At 50.9% G+C, this 14,762-nt stretch overlaps 7 protein-coding genes across 7 annotated transcripts; 3 read left to right on the forward strand and 4 right to left on the reverse strand.

Moving 5' to 3' along the window:
• Positions 1-73: 73 nt before the first annotated feature.
• On the reverse strand, positions 74-601 carry BU25DRAFT_393738 (uncharacterized protein; the record flags this gene model as incomplete). Its single annotated transcript, XM_033704711.1, has 3 exons — positions 74-288; positions 339-461; positions 521-601. Coding segments are annotated over 3 exons (356 nt in total), but the record flags the coding sequence as incomplete, so codon positions are not given.
• A 390-nt stretch (positions 602-991) lies between these two features.
• Positions 992-2,525, forward strand: BU25DRAFT_491607 (amine oxidase; the record flags this gene model as incomplete). The annotated part of the gene is made up of 2 exons (XM_033711578.1): positions 992-1,908; positions 1,961-2,525. The coding sequence occupies 2 exons, from the start codon at positions 992-994 to the stop codon at positions 2,523-2,525; spliced, it is 1,482 nt and encodes a 493-aa protein (XP_033561296.1).
• A 3,192-nt stretch (positions 2,526-5,717) lies between these two features.
• Positions 5,718-8,145, reverse strand: BU25DRAFT_411189 (uncharacterized protein). Its single transcript, XM_033706490.1, has 2 exons — positions 6,195-8,145; positions 5,718-6,138 (listed from the first exon to the last, which is right to left on the reverse strand). The coding sequence occupies exons 1-2, from the start codon at positions 7,833-7,835 to the stop codon at positions 5,878-5,880; spliced, it is 1,902 nt and encodes a 633-aa protein (XP_033561297.1). The 5' UTR covers positions 7,836-8,145; the 3' UTR covers positions 5,718-5,877.
• Positions 8,146-8,857: 712 nt separating this feature from the next.
• On the reverse strand, positions 8,858-10,742 carry BU25DRAFT_411190 (RING finger protein-like protein). The gene is made up of 2 exons (XM_033706491.1): positions 9,347-10,742; positions 8,858-9,293 (listed from the first exon to the last, which is right to left on the reverse strand). Exons 1-2 carry the CDS (start codon positions 10,485-10,487, stop codon positions 9,031-9,033), a joined length of 1,404 nt encoding a protein of 467 aa, XP_033561298.1. The 5' UTR covers positions 10,488-10,742; the 3' UTR covers positions 8,858-9,030.
• A 32-nt stretch (positions 10,743-10,774) lies between these two features.
• BU25DRAFT_411191 (DOLPP1 protein) lies at positions 10,775-11,956 on the forward strand. Its single transcript, XM_033706492.1, has 3 exons — positions 10,775-10,924; positions 10,972-11,161; positions 11,214-11,956. The coding sequence occupies exons 1-3, from the start codon at positions 10,877-10,879 to the stop codon at positions 11,669-11,671; spliced, it is 696 nt and encodes a 231-aa protein (XP_033561299.1). The 5' UTR covers positions 10,775-10,876; the 3' UTR covers positions 11,672-11,956.
• A 664-nt stretch (positions 11,957-12,620) lies between these two features.
• Positions 12,621-13,587, forward strand: BU25DRAFT_342501 (aquaporin; the record flags this gene model as incomplete). Its single annotated transcript, XM_033702913.1, has 3 exons — positions 12,621-12,956; positions 13,009-13,312; positions 13,376-13,587. 3 exons carry the CDS (start codon positions 12,621-12,623, stop codon positions 13,585-13,587), a joined length of 852 nt encoding a protein of 283 aa, XP_033561300.1.
• Positions 13,588-14,306: 719 nt separating this feature from the next.
• BU25DRAFT_411195 (uncharacterized protein) lies at positions 14,307-14,642 on the reverse strand. The gene is made up of 2 exons (XM_033706493.1): positions 14,521-14,642; positions 14,307-14,472 (listed from the first exon to the last, which is right to left on the reverse strand). Exons 1-2 carry the CDS (start codon positions 14,581-14,583, stop codon positions 14,368-14,370), a joined length of 168 nt encoding a protein of 55 aa, XP_033561301.1. The 5' UTR covers positions 14,584-14,642; the 3' UTR covers positions 14,307-14,367.
• Positions 14,643-14,762: the final 120 nt, after the last annotated feature.

A 14,762-nucleotide genomic window follows, 5' to 3' on the forward strand; every position in this document is an offset into this window, starting at 1 on the left:
TGAAATGCAGGAAAGCATGGGAGAAAGCAGGAACGCAGATATGCATAACCCCACGTTTCGACTAGATAACAAACGCGCTAAGCGGGCTGTTCTTCCCCACCTCTTCTATCTCAGCGCCACCACCATCACTACTTCATCAAAGCTTCGAAGGCATTCGCGCGGAACACTTCCACGCAATCCCATAATCATCAGTGGTGAACTTGATCGTGCTACCCCTGTGCACGACGAAGGTATCGCCAGCACGCATTGTCTTCTGCTGACCTGTCTCGTCCTCTAGCGTCATGGTGCCTGCACATCGAGTCACAATCCTTTTTTCAACCTCTGCCAATTGAACAAACCTTCAATAATGATGCCGACCTCATCATATTCATACTGAGGCGGTATGGCCACCGGACCTTTCTCAAGTCGAAACCACGAACCTGTGATAGGGTTCGCATCGTCTTTGCTTCCTACAAGATCGGCTGGGACAATTCAGTATCTACGCCAACAACGCAGCAAAATGTGAAGACTGGACACCTACTGAAGTACACATTTGGACCGGCTTCAGCGAGAAGCTGGATCTCGAACTTTTCGGCGCTGCTACGATGTTTGAAGACCATGTTGAAGTTTCAGAGATAACAAGCTGGATGCCCGGAATTTAATGGGTACCTTCTGCTTCTGTTATGTGGACCTCGGGATCTATTGGCATACTCCGTGACGCTCGAAGGGGGCGGGAGCGATGGAACCATTCCGTGTTGCCCGATCTGGCGAAGAAGTGCGCTGCAGCCAATCAGCTGTTTGCGCGACTTTGACGGTTGCGCTTCATGCTCAAACACCGCCTGCACTATCTCGGCTAATATAAACCCTAGAAACGTTGATGAAAGATCTCTCACTTTTGTAACCTCGAACACGTCTTGTCTGTCCACGTTCGTTTTTATTGCCAGCCTTCACCTCCGCAACATCGTCCTACCTAGGTAGAGCTCTTTACCAACCACGAAGAATGAAGTCAGCCATGGCCAGTCGCATACCAAAATCCGGCGAAGGTTACCTTTGGAGTCCTGTTGGAGCAGTCGAAGGACTTGAGACTAAAGCTGCAATCGCCAGTCCCCAAACATGTCACGATTCTTACGACATTATCGTTATCGGCACTGGATTCGCCGGCCTCGTCGCAGCTCGAGATATCTCACAGCACAGCAACGCCAAGGTATTGCTAGTGGAGGCACGAGATCGCATTGGCGGCCGAACATGGACGGCCAGAGTAGCAGGGGAAGACATCGAGATGGGCGGCACCTGGGTGCACTGGAACCAGCCCCATGTGTACAATGAGCTACATCGGTACGGGTTACATTCGAAGCTCAAGACATCAGCAGGCACTCTGCGTCCAGAGAAACAGTATTACAAAGCCGCCGGTATGGTGCTACAGGAAGTGTCACCGATCGAAGTCAATGAGATGTCTGAGATGGTCGCTGCCAGGATGTTTCAGATTGACGGCCACGATAGCAGGACTTTGATGCCATATCCGCACGACCCACTCCGCGAACCAACGCCCTGGAAGCAGTACGACCATCTCAGCATACGGCAGCGACTTGACCAGCTGCACGACATCCCGCAAGCCGACAGAAATACCCTCGAGAGCCTAATGAGCTCTTTCGGCAGCGCGCCGGGCTCGAAGATAGGGTTTCTCGAAGCTCTTCGATGGTACGCCCTTGGAGGGCACACCATGGCGGGGCTGTTTGAGCTTGCAGGTATCTTTAAACTTGGAGGAGGTGGCATGACGGCTCTTGCGCTGGCGATCTTGAGCGATTATGAGGGCGAGGTGGTGTTGAACACCCCTGTCAAGGAGATCGACCAGGACTCTGGGGGATTCACGGTCTCAACAAGGTCGGGACAAAACATTAGGGCTAAATCGGTGATATCGACGATACCGCTGTATGTATGTCACAGCATGAGCTCGACTCTGAAAGCTGACGAATGCCCACAGAAACTGCCTCAGTGACATTGTCTTCAACCCGCCACTGAGTCCGCTGCGCCAGCAAGCCATCCGTGACGGACACATCAACATGGGTGCGAAGATCCACTTCAAACTCGCAAGCATTCAGCCTGGCTGGTTCGCATTCTGCGAAAGCACACCCACGTCGCCATACTGCTTTGCGTTCTCTGACCACAACGGCACCAAAACTAGCGGAACAGACGGAACCTGGTGTATTGGATTCGGCTATGGTGGACACCTTACTGATAAGACCGATTCCAAACATATCATAGCTGAGGTCAAGAAGAACCTCAACCCTGACGCGGATGTGCAACTATATGCGACTCATGACTGGGCTAATGACCCATACGCGAAAGGGGCCTGGAGCTGCTGGGGCCCTGGAGCTATGTCGCAGTACCTTGCAGAGTTGCAGAAGCCTGAAGGTAGACTGATCTTTGCGAGTGCTGACTGGGCTGATGGTTGGAGGGGTTTCGTGGACGGGGCGCTTGAACGAGGGAAGCTGGCTGCACGTAACGCGTTGGAGATTGTTCAGCAGAAAAGTTGTGCGAAACTGTAAGACAAACCACACTGGCGGTCCATATTACATAGCAATACAATGCAAAGCTCCCGTTTCTGCGCTGTGTGGGGCTTTATAACATGCCGCTGCATTCTCTGGAAGTATTGGGCATGCTATCTATGCACTGGGTCGAGCTTACAAGGAGCTACGATGCCCGAAAAGGCTCACGAAATGACCGTGTTGAGCTTCACGTCTCAGACTAGTGAAATTTTCTTGAAGGAACAGTCCTCGATGTACGATTGATTGTTCAGCCCTTGCTTTGGCATCACTCTGCGAGCAGGAATGGGCTACCAAAGTGGTTTAGGGCGAAGAACATCGGCTGCGTCACTTCCTGTGGCAACGCGCAACCCGAGCGGAAATATTACCGATGATACGGGTCCTTGCTATCGAGCGTACATTCGCTCCCGACTGAGCCTAGCGTTGGCCTGAAGCCTACCGAGGCCTGGAAGTCCTGCGCGGAACCTGCCACCTCGGGTGACAAAAAAGCCCGCACACCAAAATGAGCAGCTTTTCTGGCACCACCCACACAGCTGCAGCCACAACACTTGACAGTATTAGTAAATTATATAGAATTGTAGAGCTTGTTTGTTTGACAAATAGTATATTTTTGAATCAAAATTTACTATATGGTTGCTGAGATTTTAGACTTTGAAGTTGTAGCTGTCTGCACCTCTCTGCACACCTGCTTCACCATCCTGTAGTTATTTGACCTCTGTTCTGAATGCAATCCCAGAGACGATCAGGCATGCTATGTATCCAAGTATTTATGAAGTCTTGAGAGACTCCTTCCCATCCTTCCTTTGCCAGATCTATAGTATCTTGTTCATCCCAGTAGGGGTACTGTTGAAGTTGTACTTTAAGCAAAGCTTGTAAGTACTATTTGATTGGTTCTCAAGGATGAGTTCTGGTTTTGGAACAGTAATGGTAAGTCGCCTGGGTGAAACACCTAACAATGGGTTAGGGTGCAATGAGTAGTATAGAGTAGACTATCTGGCTCAAGTGCAGGTGAAATTCCAATAACAAAGTTGATTGACAAGGTTGAACACAAACCATAAGGGTTGTGTTCCTACATGCTATATACTTGAATGATTGTACAAAGTCCTACAGTATCTTACTGTCTTATGAGACGTTGTCCCAAAGTCCCGTGGGATACATGAGACTGCGTGGGAATCCCATGGCTGGCTTGCTTCTGTCCCATAGGACGCTAGACTACTTGTATTGTCCTAGTGTACTTACTTGGCCATGGGGTAGCTTGTACAACGGGTGCGGCTTCTCCAATGGCCGTTCTCCCTACGTTCAATAACTGCTGTCCCCAGGCCCAATAATTCCTTCTCTTCTGTATGTGTTTGTAACACAGTCCTTCTGCTCTTGTTGAATGGAAGCTTTGGTGTTCCTGCACAGGCCACCCACTGATAGTATCAATCAGCTACCAACCACAACAACGAAAACAGCTCTTCACTCTGACTCTGACATAGACTCAGAAGACCTGGACCACAGCAACAAGGTGTTCAGAGGCCCTCCTACTGTGAGGTCACTGTAGGCAGGCAATTGGACACAGGATGGATTGGGGCCATCTGGGGCCAAATAGGATGAAATTAGATGAATCCTTGATGGCTGAGCCTCAAGGTTTGTGAGGAATATATACAGGTGGGCCGTGAGCCTCTGGTCCAGCCCTGGAGTACATCTGAGGGCTGGCCAATACAAGTAAGGAGGAAATACTTGTGACACCTACACAGCTCCGGAGGATTGTACAGTCTATCTAGACTGCCTCTTGTTACAATCAAAGGTCAACCTGCAACAACACTGAACAAACAGGACTACGCAACAATCGAGAGGAGCCAAGGAACTGTAGTATTGATTGACCCTGGCAGTGAGGCTGCGTCAGCGATACTCGGTATGTGTAAGGGACACAACCAGAAGCAGAGGTGAACCCTCTTGCACCAAAGGGTCTCCACTAGGAGACTGAAGGGTGTCCAAAGAGACCCCATTAAGCAAGGACACCTATTCTCAGAATCTGTTGGTAGAATGGAATGACAGATAGAAATCTTGATTATTGCATTAGTTGCTTGTCTCTATTGCCCTTTCATTACAGTATGATCATCAATCTCAGTATACTCAGTACAAGCAGTATACTTGGCGCAAGCAGTATACTCAGAACGCTCAGTATACTCAGTACCAAGCAATCTGAGCCATCCTCCTGCTTGAGTATAACGTACCTCACGGGTGAGTTGGCCACTTTTGCCAAGACCCTACCAAAACACCCTTACTCCACCAATGCCTACCCAACAAGACCACTCAGATGCATCAAAGGAGAGTCAGGTACAGCTTGCACTCCAAGCTGTCAAATAAGACACAAAAATGTCCCAACAACGCGCTGCAGCCCACTATGTTGTCTCTCAAACTACACTGGGTGATTGATGCGCTGGACAACCTTTGCAAGTGGATTCTACACCTAAACCATGGAATCTGGACAATAATGAGGAGTAGGTAGTTGTTGAGCACATACTTGGGCTTGTTGCGCAAGGATTTCCCCCAAGGCTTGCAGCTGTGGTTGATATGGCCAATTCTTTGCGTGTGGAGCGCAATCTGGGCCAGGTTGGCAGAAACTGGGCCAGTACATTTGTTAAGCACCAACCAGAGCTTAAAGTGAAGTTCAATCGCAAGTACGACTACAAGAGAGCCCTCTGTGAGGATCCTGAGGTTACTCAGGGCTGGTTTTGCCTTGTAGCCAATATCAAAGCCAAGTATGGTATCCTGGATGATGACACATACAAATTTGATGAGGCTGGCTTCATGATGTGTGTTATATCTACAGGAGCCGTTTGTGAGAGGGGGCCAGCTGGGGATACCAACTGCTCTCTGAGATGGAAGGATTGGTGGAAGGATGATTCAGGCTTGTTGGAGATAAGGGTGTAGAAGAGATCAAGTGTGGGGATACCACAAAGGATCAGTGAGGAGTGAGTTGAGGAATCTGTACTACTCATTGCAACTAGTTGTCATGGTCTTTGACTAGATGTCTACCCCTGATCGCTCCAAGCATTGCTTAAGTGATCAACCCCTTGTTCCTTCACGCTACACTTATCCCTGAGAACTAACCCAACTAGTGCCTATGAGCTTTGCTTGAGACACAACCTCAACACTCCCATTATTGACAAAAGTAACGACAATAACTTGAACATTCGAAAAGCTTGGGGAAAACATGATACATCTAATAAGATATGTATATTGATAGAAGTCAGCCCACAGCGAAGCAAGAACTTGTTTCTCCACCGTGGCACTATGCAGTGCAGGCAAGCACGCTTCGCGGTACCTGCATTCACCTCCAACCATCTGGTAGCGCCTAAATGCCCGACTAATGGGCCTTCCTCTTTGGCAGCCTCACATGGCTGACCACAACACAAATGAACATTGCCAGACAAATTGTTGGGATCATCCATGCACTGCCCAAGTATGCGTACATCTCCTTCTCACTATATCGAATTGCCGAGATACAACAAAGGGCGACACCAATCACCGCGCAGATCGATGATCGAACGAACGTTGACATGCCACGTTGATGCTGGGGGAGGGACAGGAAGCCAAGCGTTGTGATGAGAATCAGGGCTAAGCCAGCCTGGATATCATTAGCAAAGCACGTGATAAAAGGCCGGACCTAAAGGAGAGATTTACTGTAATGAATGTGTAGCTCATGACGAGGTCAAAGATGTCGTAGTACTGGTTCAGTATCATGCTGATATCCGGCTTGGTTTTCTCGCCGCCTGTGCTCTTGTTCTTGCTCTTTGCGACTGTGACACTAAAGCTGTCAAACAAAGTCTTCAAAGTCGATGAGGTCATGCTGTTCCATCCATCCAAGAACTGGTCATACGCTGTGTCGTTGTTTGAATTGGCGAAGAAGTTGTCAATCCCGTCGCGTACGTCTAGCGTGGCCTGGTAAACAGCTGCTACCTCTTTGGATGCGTCGACACCCTTTGGGACGTAGTTATAGACATGGCCATAGCAGGTCGCGTTCGCAAAGTATGCGAAGATTTCGCCGGTGGTGTAGTTTCCTGTAAGATCACTGACCCAGTCTGCAAACGTTGTTCCCTCTGGCATGACTTCTGTTCCGTTGGCCACGCTGAGCAGCCAGTCTTGAGCCGGGACCAACATGCCCTCCCATCCGTTCATTGCGTCGACTGCTTGGCGCCAAATGATAAGCAGTGACACACCTTGGAGGACGAGTACAAGGACGGTGTGGAGTGGGAAGTGCAGGAATGACCAGATCTGCTGCTTGATACTGCCGAAGTGCTCTTCCTGTATGCGGTCGAAGTAGAGTTGATAGAGCCAGTAGATGATGAGAATACCAGCGATAATCTGGCCTACGACCGATGCCGTCCACAAGAACTCGTTTTTGACGATTTTTGAGATGGACTTGCAGATGACAATGATGCCTTCTCCGAGAATGATCAAAGATAAAAGAGACATGCGCTGCACCATGTGTGTCCCCTTGAACGAGATGATTGTCCAGTAGCACGACACCGCAACCGTGAGTATCGTTTCCGAGATGGCGATGATGTACCATGCAATGTAAACGTTGGAGGCTTGGCTAATGATATAACCGTCGGCGTCCAATTTGACCTTGGGAAAAGCTGGCGTGAGCGCACCGTACAGTATCGCAGCAGCCAAAGTCGAAGCCATGACTAGTGCGATAGGAAGGACAGTCTTCCTGTACTTCTTTGTGTAGAACAGCGTGATGCCATACTGGGCGAACAAGGTCAAACGCGATACCATCAGTATCAATCCAAAAGCCTTGTAGATCTTGTAGTCGTAAATCTGTTGGCCAGGCTTCCACTGAGGACCGATAACAGCGAAGCCAACCATGACGCCAAAGTGTAGTGCTTTTGCAGTGCGTTCGAACACAGAGTCCGCGCTGAAGCGGACATCATAGAGCGACACTTGATACCAAGTGAGCCACAGAAGACTGAAGAAGCCGATGTACGCAGTCAGGGAGTGCCGATCGTTAATCTCAAGCATGGACGTGAAGGTGGTCAGGTTCGCCACAAAGAACAGGTCGTAGAATAGTTCCGCAGTCGTAGCTTCTGCATGACGATGAAATGCTGGGTTGTCATGTAGAGCGCAGTCCATGTTCTCAAAGTTTGGTCGGGAAGCATCGACGGTGTGTGCATGTGCTGTGGACTTGTGCTGTTGCTCCAGATCGGTGTCAGAGTTGCTTGCATTGGTATGATGATGATTGGCGTGTGAGGGCTCCTGGAGAGGTGTGGCGAAGAAACTCAGAGGGTTATTCTCCTCATGGTGGTGTGCTTCGTGACCCATCTTGACGATGCAGGTTACGAAAGGTAGTTGGAGAAGTGAACAGGGAGCAAGAATTGCAAAGAGTGACTCTAAGCTAAAAGTAGGGCAGGTTAATGGGACTCCTTCAATGCGAGGCTTTCACCTTATATCACGGGTCGTCAATAGAGGACTGGCTTATGGGGCCGGTGTGAGCTTCAACTGCGAAGAATGCAGCCACAACGCCAGTCAAAATATGCAGGTATGTCGAAATGCCGACACTGCCATCGTCCACACGTTGTACAGGTGCATCGAATGGTGCCAGGACATCTGTAGGGAAATGACTCTAAGCCATGCGTGAAAGCCGGTCCACTCATAGGCATGATCACAACTGTGGTGCAGGGCTAAACCTAGCCCCCAAGGCCTTGGAGTTCTAGCTTAGTATCAAAGAGAAATGCATCAATGACCCGATCTCTCATCAACACCAGATGTACGTTTCACCAAGACGCCTCCAGACTTTGGGCAGACGGCACCTAGCTTGCCAAGCCCCACGCAAGGCCTGAAATAGAAGCTTTCCTGGGGTAATGCGTGGTTGGAAAAGGGGATTTGGCAGTCAGCTGTGTAAGCTTTTGATGATCTGACCTGCAGTGGCTTGACAACGAGATGTGAGGCTGAAGTTAGCCCCCAACCCGGCGAATAAGATTGGAGCTTAGCTGTGTAAGCTTGGCAGCTGAATCTCGAGCTGTGCTGCCTAGACTCGTGCCGCAGAAGGGCAGACAAGGTGCTATCTCGGTCGTAAGCATTAGTCTCAAAATACCCCGATAACAACGTTTCGTGGTCGTAATCCTCCCGCGCGGGAGGCCTTGTCCGCACATTGATTTAGTGCCTTTAACTATGGAGTCAATAACGATGATCTCGGATACTGCACCACTCCTGCAATCAAAATCTGGGTAGATGTTCTGTTATCGTGCTATTTTGCGATGCTTTTTTGTCCATGCCGTGTTGTTGGTGGGACAGCCACGTGTTGGACGCCTCGTTCAGCGTGCAGGTGAATCTTAAATCAATTGGAGGTTGAGGATGTCTGTATTGATAGCTAGAATAGCTCGAGCACTCGGTATCGTGGTGAATTGTTGGCTATTCAACAGTCTTTCGTTGCTGCGACGCCTCGCTCCTGCAGGTGTGTCGTCGAGCTGGGGCCTATCCTGTGCACCACAGGACGGAGGCGTTGCATAGGCCGGTGTTACCTGGTATCTTCATCGTTGATCTGCATCTGTATCCGCATTGCCTCCTGCTCCCAGAAGTCGGCAAGCTGCTCGGCTCCTCGTCTCCCACCAAATTGCACGTCGCCATTCGGCATGTCGCCCTCGGCCCCGTCCATCAGTCGCTGGAAACATCCCTTGTTCTTTGGGTCATTGAAGTGTTGGTATGGACGGCCTGGATCCAGCCAGGCGCCGCACAGGTAGCAGAAGTGTGTTTTGCATTGTGCACATGTCATGTGGTTGCCTGAAGCAAGGTCAGCTCATTCGGATATGTTAAGAGTGAGGAGATTGGCCTACAGCCGAATGACTTCTGACAAGGAACCGAGCAGTATGCGCACGGCGAAGTGTTCTTCATGATGAAGTTCAGGGATGCCTGATCCTCTTCGGTGAGCTGATTGGCGTCGCGGGGTTCGCAGCGCACGAAGTCGCCATGCCACGACGAGAGGCAGACGACACAGAAGGCGAGAGTGCAGTCTTCACAGACAGCTAGGCGATCCATACCCTTGACCCCGACTGCGCGCTTCTCTGGCCCTGTTGGAGCATCCGACTGTGCTGGGCTATCCTCTTCTGCTTCAGAGTCCGACTCGTCAATCTGGCTCACGTCCTTGATCTTGGGATACTTATCTGAGCGCATCGCGCCTTGACACCATTGTCGCGGGCAAAACATGATGTTGGGGTCCGATTCCATCTTCTTCTTTCGTTTGATGTTGACGTATCGCTCCACTTGCTCACGGCGCAACGGTATTTGCAACAGCTCTTTCGGTGATATCAACCGCTCCTTCTTCCTTCCGCCACCGCATTCTGTCGACATGCACTTCACGTTGTTGACAGCACCCTCAATGATGCAGTTGTTGTAGTAGTCTTGTAAGCAGGCAACACAGAAGACGTGGCTGCAGCGCTCCATTCGGTAGCACGCCGAGCCCTTCTTCGGTTCTAGGCAGACCTCGCAGTCGAACGTCTCCTTGTCGAACAGCTCGCGCTTCATCCGCTTGCTGTAGTCTTGCAGCTCCTTCCGCATCGAGGCAGATAGCGTGAGCTCTTCGATACCGAAGCATGTCTCAGCCTGCTCCTGCAACGAGCTAATATAGGCGAACAGTACCATGCCACCTCCATATTCGTCCCATAGCGACTTGGCCTCATCTGCGAGCTTCTGTGCGGCGCTAGCTGGCAGCCATGGCGGGGTAGTTGTTATGTTGATGTGTGGCGGTCCATCGTTGGGGTACTCGGCGGGCAGATCGATCTCGACATGCAGTGAGGGAAGGTAGCCCAGGCGTTGGACATCCTGTTCGGGCGTAAACGTGACGGGGAGCGGCTTCGTAGGCGCCACCAGCAGGTCGAGGGTCGCGGTGTACGGATTACTGGAATCGTTCACCAGCTCAGGATAGATAGACTGCAACGTGTCGAACTCTTCCGTGCGTTCGTCTGAACACTCGTCCATAGCGATGTGTGGTTTACGTAGATGTGTAGTATGCGGCGCGTGGCGTTCAATAAGTTGTATGGCGGTTTAGGGCGCCCGCGACGGAGAATGACGGAGATAACCAAGGGCGCTGACGGTGCAGAGTGGCGACTATCGATAGCGAGAAAAGGCGAATGCGCCCTTGAAGAGTCCCATTGCTCGTGACTCCAACTTTTCTGCAGGCCCGTTATTCATGGCGGCGAGGTCTCGATGTTGATGGGCTAGCCGTTGCTGACAAGGCCGTGGGTGCTCCCGCTGCGGCGGAAGATGCCAAGGACGCGGACACGCAGCCGAATTCGCCATCATTGTTCATCGTCACTGTGTTCTTCGAGACAACAACCTCACTTTTGCTCCTTGCATCTGCCTGCAAGATGGAGAATCCTCCGCTTGCGTCGTTGTCATTGACGCATGTCCACTATGTTCGTACCCCACTGCTGCCCGCCGTCTATGCTGCTGACCCTGGAAGAACCCCGCGGACCGCATCTCTTACCTCTGTGCCTGGCTGGCTCTTGTGCCGCAGGGGCTATGTGTAGTGTATGCAACGCTGATATGGTCAAACCGCGAGATTGAGATTGGCCTTATGTTCGCCGGCCAGATGGCCTGTGAGGCCCTCAATTGGGTGCTGAAGCGTCACTTCAAGGAGGAGCGACCTCGAGGTACGAATGAACATAGCTCAAAGTACATGAGACGGTATGCCGACAAACACAGAAATGCACGGAAAGGGCTATGGCATGCCGTCATCCCACGCACAGTTTGTGGCTTTCTTCTCGGTCACCCTGACGCTCTTCCTCCTAATTCGTCACGTCCCTCACCCAACCGAAACCCACACACCGTTCAGCTTTGCCAGCCGCTTTGTGCTGTCTCTCCTCGCCATAGCATCCGCAGGAGCAGTCGCCGTCAGCCGCATCTATTTGAGCTACCACACGCAGAAGCAGGTTCTCGTTGGCTGTGCTTGCGGTGCACTATTCGCCATTGTATGGTTTGGATTCACCACCTACTTGCGTAGAGCTGGGTGGATCGAGTGGGCTCTCAGCACCTGGCTTGCAAGAGCATTCCGCGTCAGGGATTTGGTAATTCAAGAGGATTTGGTCGATTCAGGCTGGGCACGATGGCAGGAGAGGCGCAAACGACAGGAATTTCGCGTCCAAGGCAAGAAGAGCAGGTGATGCGACGTCATCAATAGCAACGTTGAATCCCAGCATCGGGATCACCGACAATGTCATATCCGGGTTTTAGGAAACACCACTCGCTACAACCCGCCCACCATACGAAACTCATCCACTGATCGCAAAGTAATTTACTCTGCCGTCGGAGGGCGGCCTAGTCAAATGCCCGCACGTGCGTCTCGTTCCACTTTTCCGCGTGCATTGGCGCCACAACAGGGCAGTCAACCTGTTGTATCACCACCAGAATCACTGACACTATTGCTTGCTCCAAGCGTGCATCACCTTGTTTATACGACTCACCGCTGAGCTCTTAAACGCCAATGACTAACTATCATCAATCAAGAGGCGTCCATCCCTTCTCACACATAACGTTTCGCAGTAGTGTTGCAGCAGCGCGTAGACCGGTAGAGGCGAGCGAAAAGCAAGACCTCGCTCATGATCTCGAGACGTCAGTACTCGTTACGAATTGTGACCCACCCAGCTCATCAACACATGCAAATCATCGGCAATCTGCACAATCTGCCTCTAAGTCGCCGTCACCAAACAACAGGTGGGTCCAAAACGGCTGTCTGCCATGGTTTCAAACCCTATCAACCGTTGAACCCTGCATACGGGCTGGTCGCTAAGCTCCCGTCCCACTGCACGATCGTCATACATCGTCACTCATACTGGGATAGGGGCTTTTCACCACTTGCTTAAGTCTCGGCCAAGCTCTGCCATACTGTCAGCGTGCAGGTTGTACGTACAAAATACACGTTGAGGCGGGTATGATCGTGCGAAGACCGATGGTGTCGATGCCTCACCATCCCAGCCGCTGAAAGCTCTGTTCGCACATCAAGATCTGCCTCTACCATTCTCCTCTTCAGCTTCCCCTCCTTTTATCCCTTCTTAAACCGAATTGTGTTGAGGTCCCAAGTAAACATTAAATTGACATACTTCAGTCTTCGCCATGCCACGACTCCCAGTTCATCGTGAGCCGAAAGAAAGTCGAGACGGCCACACCAATGAACACACCAACGGTAACAGCGGGCGAAAGCAGCCTCAGCTCAGCACACTCCAGAAGCACTTGGTCGCTGCATCAGGAGAGTTCTGCGGAACCTTCATGTTTCTCTACTTCTCGTTCGCCTGTCAAATCATGTTGCACACACAACGAAGCGACTCGTCTCTTGAGAATGGCGGCTTCAGCGCCACGATGAATATCCACACTGCCCTCGTCTATGGCTTCAGCTTGTTGGTCAACGTATGGGCTTTCTACCGAATCAGTGGTGGTCTTTTCAACCCTGCTGTAAGTTTTAACCCCTTCGAATAAATCTCACGACACCTAAAGAGATACTTAGGTCACATTCGGCATGGTCCTCGCTGGCACACTCCCTCCAATCCGTGGCCTCATTCTGTTCCCGGCCCAACTTCTTGCCGGCATGTGCGCTGCTGGTCTTGTACAGTGCATGTTCCCCGGCGACATTACACTCACCAACACAACACTCTCACCCGGCACCAGCATCGCGCAAGGTGTCTTCATCGAGATGTTCATGACTGCCGAGCTGGTCTTTGTTGTGCTGATGCTCGCTGCTGAGAAGAGCAAGGACACTTTTATCGCGCCTGTTGGCATTGGTCTGGCACTTTTTGTTGCTATGATGGGCGGTACGTACCTCTCCTCCACGCTTCTGCAGCCATATATGGGAAAAGTATACTGACAATTCATAGGCGTCTACTTCACCGGCGGCTCGCTCAACCCCACCCGCAGCTTTGGTCCTGCTGTCGCCGGCACGCAATTCCCTGGCTACCACTGGATCTACTGGATCGGCCCGCTACTTGGTGGCGCGCTCGCTGCTGGGTACTACCGCTTTGTGAAGTACTTCAACTACGAGGAGGCGAACCCAGGTCAGGATTCTGCGAATGGTGACTTCAGCGGGTGAAGCGTTGTGACGGCTGCATCCCCGAGCCTGCACTCTTGAACCGGACTTCAACACAATGTCTGTCAGCTGTCCCTTGTCGCCTTATACAACACGCCTGCTATAGTAGCAGATTTCCTTCATGCCCACACTATTACATACTAGATACACTTACGACGTGACGAGCTTTAAAGGGGCAAAAAAAAACATTTGCACTAAGAGTTCAAGTCTTATGCTCATCTATTAACGGTGGAGGCGAGCCTGTTCAAATGAGTAGAAATAATTGGAATGATTACTATACAGTCTGACAAATTCACAACGTACGTGTTCTAGCGTTACACCATTGTTTGATTGATTGATTGGTTTAACATCCTATCTGAGTCTAAGGCTATGCAAGACAAGAGCGCAGTAGCTCCTCTGGTAATGCAAAGATTTAGTTACAAAAGAATGAGGTCAATGGAGGTACAAGGGTATTACAATCCATGAACAACTCGCAAAACAACACTGAACAAACAGGACTACGCAACAAGACAAGAGCAGCCAAGGAACTGCAGTATTGATTGACCAAGCTGTGAAGCCACGTCAGTGATACCCAGTATAATCAACACTCGCAATATCTGTTATACAAACCGAGATTGTACAAAAAGGACTGCAGTGGATACAACGTGGATCTTGTACACAAACAATCATCACAGACCCATATACCAACCCACTTGCAGAGGACCCACGTCAACAACGATCATAACTTCTGGTCAACACCTATATTGTTCCCCATGCCTCCTGGCATCCCAAAACCATCAGAATTCATCTCAGCACACTCCCAAGAGCCATTTCCTCCATTTTGTGACCCTCCAGCCTTCTGGTTGTGCAGTGCAGCCCAGGTGCAGTCCTGCTGGCTGTTCTGCCCCTCTATTGCAGAATTTTCTGGTCAGATCCTCCGCAGAAAGCCTGCAATACCACCATTTGGTCCTCCCAGGCCTTCCCCAAGCCCTGCACCATCAAATTTTCATCAGCATTCATCTCAACACACCTCAGGCTATCACCTCCTCCAGTTTTGGACCCTCCAGGCCATTATTGAGCTGTGCATCTCAACTGCAAGCCTCCTGCTCCTGACCGGAAATTTTGATGTTCTTGTGGCTGGACCCTGAAAATAAGCGAACCACTCAGGCCTCAGCAGCCCTGTCCCCTGACCGGAAAAT

The sequence above is a fragment of the Macroventuria anomochaeta genome, assembly GCF_010093625.1.
Source record: "Macroventuria anomochaeta strain CBS 525.71 unplaced genomic scaffold BU25scaffold_18, whole genome shotgun sequence".
Lineage (NCBI taxonomy): Eukaryota > Fungi > Ascomycota > Dothideomycetes > Pleosporales > Didymellaceae > Macroventuria > Macroventuria anomochaeta.